The following is a 13,808-nucleotide window of genomic DNA, read 5'->3' as shown; positions in this document are numbered from 1 at the left end:
TTTACATCAATTAATGGCTTGGCTTTTTTCAGATTCACTCAATGTTGCAGGACATGTTGTACATATATGGAAAAACCCAAACTAACATTAACAATTGTTTTAGAAAGGCAGGTGGAGCAGATTTGGTATATCACATTACATTTTGAGGCCAAGAACACTATCTTCTAGGGCTAACACCGTTCAAATTCAAAATGTTCCTGTGCCATGAAGATCACGGAGGCTTTTTTGCCATACATCACCAGTTACTGAACTCTGAAATGGCTATTTTTACAGTACATTTTATTTTGCAATATTATAAAACAATCCATAACATTGAATGCTAACCAATTAAGACAGAAGACAGATCCACTAGGTGATCTGATAATGCATGATTTCCCCCTACCACGCAGGCAAGGTTTTGCCACCCAAAAGTGACCGCAGGAAGCATAATACTTGCATGTTTAGAGGTAGTTAAAGCAGCTTTAAAGAGCACATACATCAGAGTGCATTTATAACTTGTATATGATTAATGGTCTCATAATAATGTGTGCAATATGCAGAAAGCAGTGCGACTGTTCTCAGTTTTGCTCCTTTCTGACAAATCTGTATAGATTGTCCAAACTCAATGGTACAACTGGCAAAAATGTGTCAAATGAAAAATGTGTCTTTTCAGTATATCATTGCATGGAAGTCATTGTTTTCACTCCCATCTTATCAAATATATGCAAATATATTTAGGGCAATATCTGCTTGGCTCATTAAATATTATGTGAGAAAATAATTATGTCTCTCATGTTTGTTCATTGAACATACAATGCAGCCATGTTGGGCTACCATCATTGGCTACTGCTAATGGACTTACTTGGGTAAGTAGGAGTACAGAAAAGTATTTGTTTCTACACAATTGTATGCACTCAGCAACAGAGAACATTCTCTGAAAAATCTACCTGGGCTCAACATGGGAGCGGTCATTTTCAACGGAATATTCTGTGAACATTGCTGCCGCTGCCGCTTTCTCGATGTAATTAATGTCTTGGAAGGTTTCAGAACATGTACTACAAAAATGGCAATTTTAAGAAATCCGGGAATAATCACAGCCACACTACAATATCACTTTAATGGATCGTGATATGGAATAAGCAGACTACTCTAGTTCAAGGTCAGGTACTGTGGTAGCACATTGTTCCAGAACTGTTCCGATTCATGAATACCATCTATTACATGCTGTTTGGAATGCCTTTTCTGTTTGGACCTTTGGATATTTTCTTTATTCCTCTGAGCTTCCACTGGCTTTTTTAGTTGCATCTTTCCCTTTTGTGGTCTTGATGACTGTGTTTGCATCGCACTTTTATCTTCCTCCTCTTCTTCTTCTTCTTCTTCTTCTTCCTCCTCCTCCTCATCATCATCTTCCTCTTCTTCTCCTTCCTCCTCCTCATCTTCCTCTTCCTCATCCTCCTCTTCCTCATCTTCTGCCTCTTCTTCATCCTCACCCTCTGCCTCTTCTTCATCCTCCCCCTCTGCCTCTTCTTCATCCTCCCCCTCTGCATCCTCTTCGTCCTCCCCCTCTGCCTCCTCTTCATCCTCACTCTCTGCCTCCTCTTCATCCTCACCCTCTGCCTCCTCTTCATCCTCACCCCCGGCCTCCTCTTCATCTTCATCCTCTGCCTCCTCTTCATCTTCATTCCCACCCTCTGCCTCCTCTTCATCCTCACCCTCCTCGTCAATCTCCTCCTCATCATCATCATCATCATCCTCACCCTCCTTGCCCTCACCCTCCTCCCCGTCCTCACCCTCCTCCTCAGCCTCCTCCTCACCCTCCTCATCCTCTTCCTTCTCATCCTCCACCTCTTGCTCCTCACCCTCCTCATCCCCACTATCTTCCTCCTCTTCACCTGCATCTTCCCCCTCTTCTTCACTCCCATCTTTCCCATCATCTTCGCTCTTATCTTCCGTTTCACCGCTCTCCTTCTCTTCACCCTCGTCTTCCTCTTCTTCACCCACCTCTTTACCTTCATGTTCATTCTCCTCTGCTTCAGCCCCTGCATCCTCATCTCCACCCTCTTTTTGTTCAGCCAAACCTTCATCATCCTCCTCTGTAATCACAGCCTGGCTCTCTGCTTCCTCTTGTCCTTCGCTGTCGCTATTACCCTCTTCCTCCTGCTCTTCAACCTCATCTTTTTCTGCTTCCCTCTCTTTCGCATGAGCTAAATGTTCATCATCTTTCTCCATCTCTTCATTGGCTTCATCATCCTTTGTATTGTCATAATCTACTACAACATTTGCCTCTTCATCTGTTTCATAGTCATCCTCACCATCTTCCTTGCCGTCCAATATGTTTTCACTTTCTTCTGCGCATCCCTCAACTTTACGCTTTCCCTCACTATGGTCATTGCCTTCTTTGCAGTATTTCTTGGCCGGTTTCTGGTTGTCTTTTTTTCTGTTTTTGCCACCTATTGACAATGACTCAACTTTATCATCTTCTCCTATGGTTTCATCACCTTTAGTTGATTTGTTTCCACCACTCTGTACAACAATCACATTTCTCCCTTTGTAACCTTTTTGATTTTCTGTGTCCCTGTCACTTTCCTCTACTTCATCTTCACTTTTGACTGCATCTCTGCATGCACTTTTCAACTTGTCTTCATTTTCGGTCCTTTTTGGTTCCTCTCTCATTGATGTTGCTTCCTTGCCCGATTTCGTCTTGTAGATGTATTTTGATGAACCACTCAAGGATTCCTCACTTGAAGTAGAAGACATTGTAATTATTGCATTTTGCTTCATGAACCTGTCCCTTTTGCTCAGGTTGATATCTTTTTGTTCTTGGCTGCAGTCCTGTCTTTTCACACACAATACTTTATTTGCATAAGCTTTCTCGGCTTTGTCCACAACTTTAATATTTTGGTCGGATACAGCGTTATAGTTTTCTTTCCCGGTTGCCTTAAACGTTTTTAAAACCTTCAAACTAGAATCTGCTGAACAAATTAAATCTGCTTTAAGGCCTGGAGGCTGGTTTACTTTTCCACCTGATTTATTTTTCCTCGAAGGCACATTTTTCCCAGTGCCTTCAATGTGGCTACCTTTATGTTGTTCAATATTCCTAGAATGAGCAACATCTTGTTTCTTGATCTTTCCATACTTGTGTTGGTCTCTACTAGCTTGCTCTGCAGCAAACTTTAATCTACCTGCAGCAGCTGCCTTTTCCAACTTGCCTTTCACGTAATGTTTCCGCACCTCAAGTTTTTCAGTGAAGGTATCCAAACCGGTCTGACTAGACCTCTTCTGACCTGAAACATTTACATGGTCTTTTGTGGCAAGTTTTACAGACATCCCTTCAAACAATTCAGGCATTACATTTGGAACAGGCTGCTTGCAGTTCTGGGATGTTTTGGACTGACCACCCTGACCATGATATTTCATTTTCAAATTTGTATGGTTCTTCTAATCCACATGAGAAGCACAGATTGAAAAAGAAAAAAGGAAAGAATTACAAATAGGTGAAATGAGGCAAAACAGACAAATAATTGAAAGCAAAAGAGAAAAGGGTAGGTGTGTAACTTGATGGGAAAATAAGTCAAATAAAGCATAGGAAATGCAAAATGACATTGAATATAAACACAAAACAAGACAGCGGAGCAGACCAAGCTGCCAGAAGATGAAGTACATTCGGGATAGTACCCATTTCAGTTTTAGGAGGACATCTGGACACACTGACACGCCGTCCTTTAAACAAGGCTTCCCGTGGTTGATGCGTTCCCTCTGCTGCATGTGCAAGATACTAACTGAGAAGGTGAGACTTCTAGTTTAGGATCAAGGAACCGTTTTCAGATAACCTTACCAATACACACTATGGTTTTGTGAATACCTCTATGACTATATTACTAATTTTAACTTGTATACATATAACTCAGCATGCTGACACTGAATGGGCCGCTGCCATAACGGAAATTGGTGACAACAAAATGCGCCGTAAGGTGAGCCCCACATTTGGTGTTAAGAATGAAATTGGAGATTTTAAATAGCTAATAAATAGATTTTTTCATACATTGCTGAATGGCGGCATGCACATTTATTGTTTTTTCCGCCCTTTAGATAGTCAATGAAAAATAAGGGGAAGCATGAGAATTTTGAGGCCTGAATCTCAACAGCTTCGACCACTGACTTGACAGAAAGCACAGATAGGTTATGCATGGGCCTGAAGAAAGTGGTATAAGAAATTAAAAATTCCACTGAAACCGGTCGATCCCTTTCTAAGGGATACCCGGATAATAACCGGGTACCCATTCCTTTTGATTGGTTTTTATAATTAGTTGGGTTTAGAGCAGATGAGAATAGAACATTAGATACAATTACAGTATACCATGCTCACTAAATCAGCCTCTTTCTTTTTGTTGCTGGATTTTAAGTATTGGAAGTATTTAGGTAGAGTCAGTGTTCCTTTGCTATCTTTTCACCCTATGTAGGCGACCCACCAGCGGTCCCTAGGGAAAATAGTACTGGTTGGAGGGATAGTTTAGTGGTACAATAGGAAAATAGTAAAGAAAGAAATTCCACAGAATATATCGCTATACTACCTGTTGTATGCTTTATCATGTATGCTACTTAATTTAGTAATTATCAAACAATTTAATTGGAACCCCAATCCCACCAGAAAGCATTAATAGGTCAAATAATCTGAAACATGTTCCATATAGACAGCGGGGAAGTTTCCAGGTGAGTATGTTCTGATTCAATGCTGGCTTGCGTTTAACCCTGACCTAAAAATGAACACTGACACTGTACTACAGGTAATCATTTATTTTGGATAGTATTTAACTGGTTTGAACATTCAATGCTTGTATAGTTTCAGTAATGAGTTGCAGCTTACTTCCCTAGAACTAATCTTTTAATAGATGAATTGACATGAATGCTACTTGCTACTTGTAAATTAAAACTAGGCCGCTGTAAATTGAAACCGGACTGTGGATACCTTTTGTTCACTAATCCATCAACATTGTGTAATAAAAACAGATACCAAAATGATTGTCAAAACAAAGATCAGTCTCAGGAAATCTATGCCTTTGCCTGGTGTAGTACAGTTCAGAGTCAGAGAATGATCAATTTGGGCCCATAGCAAATATGCATACTTCAGTTAAAGAAATAAACTTTCAAATCCAACGTTTTCACATTAGGATTGAGACTTCTACTTTTATATACACCTCTGTTCACCTTTTGTAGCAGATTGCAATTGAAAAGTGGGAATATTGTTAAAAAAAGCTTCACTGTAAACACAGATCTGCTGCTCGACGCTCCGTCCTGTCCGATGCAGAGAAAGGGACTGACGGGTGGGCGGGGCATGCAGATACAGTACCTAACGGAGCATGCCAAGACATTCTTGTGCTAATCATATGTTTTACTATGCTCCCTAGCAACGCACTCCGATCCCGTCCCCCATTCCGGGGCACATCCCAAGAGTATGGAGGGAAGGGGATGGGAAGTAAGAGTACTGTCACTTATCTGAACTATACAAAGTGAGTGGGATCATTTATAAAGTGCACACTGCTAGCCGAGATGCCTCTTAGCATTTGTCACCACACACACACACACACACACACACAGCCATAGTCCCAACCTAATGCATAAAAAGCTTAGTCTTAAGAAGAACCACGCAACACAGCGGATTCGTTTCTGATCGAATGGAAGTGGGCAGTGTTTCACTCTTTAATGTCCCATAGAGTGAAATGATGGCCTCCCAGAGTAGAGCACTGAAATTTGAAAATGGCCAACAGCCCTGTATTTTAAGATCTCAGGGTTCTCCAAGGCGAGCTCCGATGGATCAGAAACCACAGGTACATCAAAGCCTACCCTTTTGAGCCCCCTTTTAAAAAGCCATCCAGGTAATGTGTCCATACAGGAAGGCAATCATTTCATTCTTCTTTTATATTTGACGTGTTCTACCCCAAGATCTCAACAGATGTAAATGTATAAGCTTCTCCCAAAAATTCTCACAGCAAACAAAATATTCAACCAAAGAAAGCACTGTAAACTGTGACAAATCGCTGGATTCTGTCACTTATCCCCAGACGGGAGCCTATCCCTGTGAGGATAAGGAGGTGAGCCTGCTACGCAATACCACTCTGTAGGGGTAGAGGCAAGCTGAATCACACCGGGAAAGGCACAAATGCATAAATAAATAAACTCCACCTACGGGGCCAAGGACTCCTGTTCTCTCGAGGAACTCCCTCAGCAACAAATAAATAACCCTCCTTCAATAGCATCTTGTGAAAAAAAAATTAAGTACAAAGCAGAATCGGTTAGTGTCATTCAAATGCACTATCGATACCTGTGAAGGAAAACGTATATGGTACTGGGATGAAGAAAACCACTGGAAGAATACAGAGAATAAGTTAAACAGAGAAGAAGGACTTTGACATTACGCCGGGGAAATACCATGGCAGAGTCATAAAACTTGGAGGCGGAGACCTTGAGAGAGAGAGAGAACCCGGAAATTTCAGAATCAGCTGCCCGAGGTATGCTAAGGAAAACCTTGGACGCGCTGCGTCGGATGATGGAGAGAAGCTTGGGTACAGCTCCCAATACATGGCGTGGAAAAAGAGAAGAAACGTGAGAGACCGAGGAGAATGCAAGGTGTCCTGAGCAGGAGACATGTGGTGGCATGACTGCAGGCAGACAGCAGTGCAATTGGTGGTCCGTTAACACAGCTGATACCACTACTTATGGGGAGCCACGGGCGCGCTGATTGAGGAAAGAACAGAGAGATCATTCATGACACTGCCGAAGAAACAAGAAGTCAACCTAACAAGTGAAGGTCCCAGCCTGTCACGAGCCCCAGGGACGTTATCCCTGAACAATCTCGGTAATGGGGAAAGCAGTAGACCCAGGAGGGGGACCAAAGATCATTAAGGAAAGGCTCATACAGGTCCCAGTCAAGATACAGTATTGAGAATACCCGAAGAGGATAAGAATGATTACTGGAATGCTCATACTTGTCCCAGTCGAGACAAAGTATCAAGAGTATATGAGAAGAGTGAGAATCATTACTGGAGCCCTCAAACTTGTCCCAGTCAAGATAAAGAGTCCACATTAAATGAAAGGAAGAAAGAGAAAGGAACAAACTTGTGCCATGAAAGGAGATGTGCGAAATTAATTAGAACAGAACAAGAGGAGGGTAAGAAGTAAAGAAAGAATAATCAACTGAAAGTGATGGTTGAAACCTTGGGCAACCTAGTATCAGAAATGTATGATTTGATAAAAGTAGTTACCAGACACTACCTACTGATACTTTATTGAACTAAACTTGGTGGACAATCACCTCACAGGAGGAGGAGGGAACCATTCTGCTGTCCTTTTGTTGTTCTAATTGTGGTAGGGTTAGGATAGGTTATTTTGGATAGTGGACCAATCTTGATTTGGATTCTCAATGATGACTAACAAGCATCTTAGTTAACTTTGTTAGATAGGGAACACCCTTAGTATAGGGAAAGATAGAGTTCTCACCTTTCAGTTAATGAACTACAGCAGTTAGATGAAAAGTCAGAGTGTGTATTCTTCTTCTGACCTGCCACAACACACAAGATCTTGTGGTGGAAAGGAAAGGTCTTTGACAAACAAAGATTTTGGAAGCAGAATTAGATCAAAATTGAAGAAGACTTTATCTCCTTAAACTTCGGGCACATCAGAAAATCATTATTATTACTAAGCAGAAATATTGCTCCAGTCAGACTTTTTCACGTCTGACTACAACTCAAGCATCAAGGTCTACCAAAAATTCAAACACTCTTCTCTTTCTTATCCGGAAATACCCTTGCAGTCTATGCAATAACGTATTTTTTTTATAGAGAAAATGAGTGAGACTGAATTGGAACGGATTTGGGTGGTTTCAATTGGAAACTCTCCTACAATTATGACTTCTGTGCCAAACTCTATTCCAATCCTGTCCTGCTTTTTTGCCAAACTCACAATTACAATTTAGGATTGTATGTCCCATTGTCATGCCACAAGATCATCTGATGGACATTGTCCTCGAAAATAAGTTCACACTCTGGTGGCCTAAGATCTTTCTGTTATTAGCAATGCCTAATTTTCTACTGACATAGTACCTGATCATCTTAAAACAGCAGTTGCTGGTCCTATTTTAAAGAGGCCCACCTTTGTCTTTGGGGATCCATCCAATTTTCACCTGATTTCCTGTCCAAGAAAGCGGATGGCAGCTATTTGCACTTCTCAACTCCAAGCATTTGTATAGCATTTGAATCTTCTTGATGATTAGTAGGCCAGTTTTTAAACTGGGCCACAGCACAGTCTGTTTTCATTGCGGCTATGGACAACCTCAGGAGGGCGATGAATGGGGGAGGTGTTGGAGCATTTATTCATTTAGATGTTTCTGTGGCTTTCTACACCATCAAACCTGCCCTCCTGGGCCTCTTTTCTTTAAATAGGTGTTCAGGACAAAGTTCTGGCTTGGTTACAATCCTTTTTGATTGGACGTTTCCAATCTTTTGCCCTTCTTCCATTTATCAGGGGCAGTCACCTGTGGGGTACCTCAGGACACCCGACTGTGGCATTTATTATTTAAATGTATTCATCAAGCCTCTGGTGGACAGCATTCAGACATATGGAATGTCCTTCTAAATTAGTACAAGTGACCCCTAGGTTTTTCTATGTCTGGGGACAACTTAGGGGCACAGTCGATTGATTTAAGAGCTGCATGGATGAGGTTGATGAACCAGAAATTACTGAAATGTAACCCCTGTAAAAGTTAGGGCATGTTATGGGACCTTCTCAGTTTTGTTATTTCAAATCCTGATTCTGTCAGTGTCTGGTCTTCAAACCACTAGTCGTCTTCTCTTGGTTCATGCCCATCATTGGCCTTGCAGGTACAAAATCCGAGTGTGTTAATCGATCCAATATTATCTCTTAAGCAACAAGCGATTCACATGATGTGCTCCTGCTTCTTTCTTCTCTGCAAGTTTTGAAGATTACTGGATTATTTATCTTTTTCACACAGGGTCCAACTGGGAAATATTTTTGTTTCCATCAATCTGGACTACTACAATGCTATCTACTTGAGCCTTATGTAACGAACCAGAAGAAGGAGTCGGACGCAAGTTGGACATTTCCATAGTCCTTTATTGAACTAAAATTAAAAAAATGCCTATCTTGGTCTATGACTGAGTTTTTTCCTACCTAACCAAACTAATGGCGTTCAGCCGTCAGAAGCCCAAAACCAAAAATATCCACCGTCCAACAATCAAAGCCTATCTGGAACTACCAATTGAAACCAATAACTAAATAAGACAGCTTCCCTTTAGCCACCTCTCTCGACTTTATCTCAGGGCTAACAAGATACAACAGTTCTCTAAAGTATTATGAAGTCTGTATTTCATCCGGGTTCTGTAACTCTCACTGATGTGTTTTTGTAGTTCTTGGTATATGTTTAAACCTTTGGTCTCCAATGAGTCTTGAGAGTCTCTAGTCTCAGTCCTGTACTCTTTAAAACAGACGCTCTTTCCTTTCTTTCTTAGCAATTTGAACACTTTTATTACGGGGTTTGTCCCTTTTTCTTTGCTGGGGCATCTCAGACCCATCTCCTTTGTTTGATAACCATCTTCCTGGGGTCTTTCTTTTGTTTTGTTTCTTCCTCTCTGTTGTGGTTTCTTATAACCTTTTCCTGTGTTTCATAACACACCTTTTGGGGTATTTCCTTTTATTAGGTTTTCAAAGGCCTTTGGCTTTTATCACAGCTGTTTGGGCTTAACGTATTATCGTTATCATAGTCTTTAATTTAAGAATGCCAGTAATCATCATAAGTTAGGTTATGTAACAGGGGGGCGCGGCCAGCAACCATGCCGTGAGGAAGCACTCTTCACAGCTCCAGCATGATCCGTCATTCATATGCCACAACAAGCAACTAACAGTTTTTTTCCGCCTTCCGAGATCTGAGTGTGTCTGGGGCAAACCCAGAGAACAGCTGAACGAGCACGTGGCTGTTTAAAGAAGATTCCCGTTCTGAGATACGCACTGACAAAATGGCGGTTGGCACATCACAGATAGGCCGACAGCACTATGGGGCCTTGTGAGATCCTGGCGAAGCTAGAGCATCACTGATCTGCTGGGGATCACTGCCTCTTTGGCATAGCGATTCACACAGATAAGCAACCGAATAAACCTGGCCCGAACTACGGCTATCATGCTAACGGATTGAGGCCGGTGTCCTAAGCCTACAGATGAGATTGAGCGGAGCGCTGTCCTCTGTGTGACCTGCATAGTGTATGAGACGGACGGGACAAAGTACACCGGACTAGTGCCTGCAGAACCCGATGGACACCGCTGTGCCCGAACTGGTAGGAAAGGAAGGATTGGAGAGGCGCGGGACCACGAGAGGTAATCCTATCCGCTGCCGGCAAAATGCTGGCGCGAACCGCGATGACCTTCTGCTCTGCTGGGCTGCTCGGACACATTTGGCAGTGCGATCGCCGGGCTACAGACCCCTTTACTGAACACTTATCGTGACCACCAGCGCTGCGGGAGCCTGCACGACCGTGGCTCCATGGTGCTTTATGATACTTGCTGAACTGGCATCTGTGCACACACAATGAGAGGATCTGCAAATGTGCACATGTGTTATGGCTTGCCTTGATATACGACCATCAAATAGGTTGGTCTGGGCGTGAGAGGAGGCAGCGTGGACCGCACTGATGCCCATGTGGTCCCAGCTAACCTAGTTGGATAGCGCTAACATAACAACTAAGCTCCTCACGTGGCGATGATTGCGTGTCTTGCTGTAAGGCCCTCTATACAACGGATCAAGACTATCCTGCGCAACATCATCTGCCTTCGTTGCGTTGGTCTTTCATGTGCAGAGCAACTTAGATGTGAGTAGGAGCTTGCTAGACCGCAGTTGCTTTTTGCTGCCCACCTTCCAATTGTGCAACTTAACTGTACAATGCCATATGTCCTTGAGCTTTCCTGAATACAATTAACTGCTTGAATTAATGTTTTTACAGGTTGTGTTTAACAAGCTGCTTTGGACCCAGTGGCCTGTGCACTGGGTCCACCTTCCTGTTTTCACAAGTAACTGGCTGAACAAGCACTGACACGGTCCATGGAGCAGAGAACACCTCTCAACTCGAACCCCTGTCAATTTCCTCCCAGTTCACATGTCTAACAGTTCCAATAAAGAGAAAGCCGCCAAACAGACTACTATGGAGAACTACACTAAGGCCCCAGATACTGCACTGGCAGGGATTGACTCATCGACACTGACACCTGCAAGTGGTCAGAACATGAGTGAGCACCAAATTCCTTCAGCTGTAGCAGCACCTAAAGTTCTTACTGGAACCAAAATTGATGCAGTAATAATTGACGTTGGTCTCCTGAGGCAAGATGTCCAGGTATTGGCGGCCCGCACTGGGAACATTAAAGCGCACCTGCCGGAAAATATAACTTCTGTCTTGAAAACGCCAATGGACGTCAAGACATTAAAGCAGCGGGTGAACATTTTGGAAAATAGAGCAGATGACGCTGAGGGAAGGGCCAGGCAAAATAACATTATGATACTGTGCTTACCTGAAGGCGCTGAGGGCACAGACCTCACAATATACGTAGAAAATATGCTACTACAAGAGGTCGGCCCAGGCAAAGTTACACAAGGCCATTGTGGAACGTGCTCATAGATCATTGTCTAAAAAACCACCCCCTGTAGCAGCCCCCAGACCTATAATCGCCAAAATAATTAATTATAAGGATAAAGAAAAAATACTAGTATTTTCCAGGAAAAGGGGCACGATCCAAAGAGTATCTGCACGATTAGCCGTTTACCCTAACTACACACTCCAAGTACAGAGATATAGAGCTCAATTTAACCACGTGAAAGAACGCCTCAAGAAGTCTGGCCTGAAATACATGCTCATTTATCCAGCTCGACTGAGGTTTATATACAACGGTCGATCCCTCTTCTTTGACAACTCGGAAGACACTCAAGCATGGATGGAAACCGAAAAGCTAGCCCCAAAAACAGACTGACAAGGTGCTTTAAACATTGATCGATCACATGTTGCTCACTCAACTATGGTATACAACACTTGGAACTCGTGATAAAAGAGTCTTGCTGTAGACCGTAATCTAGAACTGGCTGGCTGTCGTACCAATGAGACATCATACTAACTAATGTTTGCTGGTTAAGCCAGGATATGCAAAGCAGGAACAAGCCCATGGTAAGTACTTGTACTACGACTAGCAAGCACCTGCTACAGCTTGACTGCTGGGACCCCCGTTTGAGTTCAATAAGGGGGGTCAATTAAGGTACCCAACCGCTGTGCACTAGCCACCCCGGGTTTCTTCCAACCTAGTTGTGCAGTATTAAGAGCGGATATGCCTAAGAATGAACTGTGTGGCTGGGCAAATGTTAAATGTTGGGCGGGAGGGAGGGGGGCGAGGGAGTTGGGAAGTTTGTTTACATTGCCTTCAACTATACCTGGGGGCCCTCTGTGTTGCAACAGATGCCCCGACAATGCTCGACTTGTGGCTTGTTAGCCTGCTTTTGTGACTTTTATCGAGATAAGCATGGAGAGGGGTTTGATGGTTCAGTTCATGTTGCCCGAGGAAGTTGGGCTGAAGCTACATTTTTTTATGTCATTGCTGATAATATCAGGATAGTGACTTGCAATGTATGAGGGCTTAATCATTATATTAAGAGAAACAGAGTGTTGGCATACCTGCGCAGACATAAAATACTTTACTTCACTTAAAATAGTAATTGCACTACTTCAAGAAAAACACCTTACTTCTGTGAGGCACAATACTCTTGCTAAGAAGTGGGGGGAGAGGGGGAGCACATGGTTTGCTGCACCTTTTCGGCTTACGCTAGAGAAGTCCAAATATGGACGTGTCCGTTTGAACCCTTTAAAATACTTCATATCAAGACTGATGATGAAGGTAGAATGGCACTCATATATGGCTTCCTCGTTTACAAGAAAGACTGTTTAGTTTACCATTAATGCCCCCCCCCGCCCCCAACCATGATGCTACCATGTTCTTTAGATCGTTATATTCCAGACTCAGTGTCTATGTGAGCTGTGCCCTGATTTGGGGGGGGGAGACTTTAGTTGCACGCTTGACCCCACGTTAGAGAGGTCAGACACTAAACATAATAAACCTGCGCCGCCTGCTAGAGTGCTCAATGCCCTGTTAGAAGTCCTTTGGATTGTATTATATCTGGTGGGTACTCCAGCCACACAGTAGGGGATATTTGCATTTCTCTGCTTCCCATGAGGTACACATGATGCTAGATTTCGTTTTTACTGGTGCAGAATACGTGGGCCAATTCATAGATGCTGAATATAAAGCCTGTGCTTTGTCTGACCATGCTCCCCTTATTCCCCTCATGCGCCCCTTATTCTTCAATGGCAGGCCATCCCCTCCAGAACACCTATCCCTATGTGGAAATTGTGCCACAAAACCTTGCAGGACACTGTGTTCAGAGAACACATGAGAGAGCGCATTTGCACTTACTTTGAACATAATACTGGCAGTGTATCAACGGCGGGCATGTTGTGGGAGACTTTTCAGGGGGTAAATCAGGAGGTATACAAAAGGAGGTTATGCAAGACCTATCTAGTGCTGGAAAGGACTTGGAAAACATGGAGAAGGACACAAACGATAGAAACATGAACATTATCACACAGGAGGAGCTAAAATTGAAGCAGAACTGCTTGACCTCATGGGAAAGACTAGGAAGATTTAGCTACAATAAGTATATAGAAGGACAACATGCAGAAGGTGATAAACCAGGCAGATTGTTAGCCAGGCTTTAGAAAAGCGACACAGAGCGT

The 13,808-nt window shown here is 43.0% G+C and overlaps 1 protein-coding gene across 2 annotated transcripts in view; it reads right to left on the bottom strand.

Moving 5' to 3' along the window:
* Positions 1 to 1,014: 1,014 nt before the first annotated feature.
* The window catches only part of RPGR (retinitis pigmentosa GTPase regulator), a 951,931-nt gene continuing 939,137 nt past the window's right edge, over positions 1,015 to 13,808 (bottom strand). Inside the window, exon 13 of one of the 2 annotated variants that reach the window (XM_069636551.1) lies at positions 1,015 to 3,417. In XM_069636551.1, coding sequence (XP_069492652.1) covers positions 1,129 to 3,417 — 2,289 coding nt within the window. In that variant the 3' untranslated portion in view covers positions 1,015 to 1,128. The remainder of the gene's footprint in view (positions 3,418 to 13,808) is intronic. The other variant, XM_069636550.1, reaches the window with a different exon arrangement.

Source organism: Ambystoma mexicanum, chromosome 7p (genome assembly GCF_040938575.1).
Source record: "Ambystoma mexicanum isolate Mex_15411 chromosome 7p, UKY_AmexF1_1, whole genome shotgun sequence".
NCBI lineage: Eukaryota > Metazoa > Chordata > Amphibia > Caudata > Ambystomatidae > Ambystoma > Ambystoma mexicanum.
Note: the sequence above shows the minus strand (reverse complement) of the source record. Positions and strands in the feature narration are given on the sequence as shown.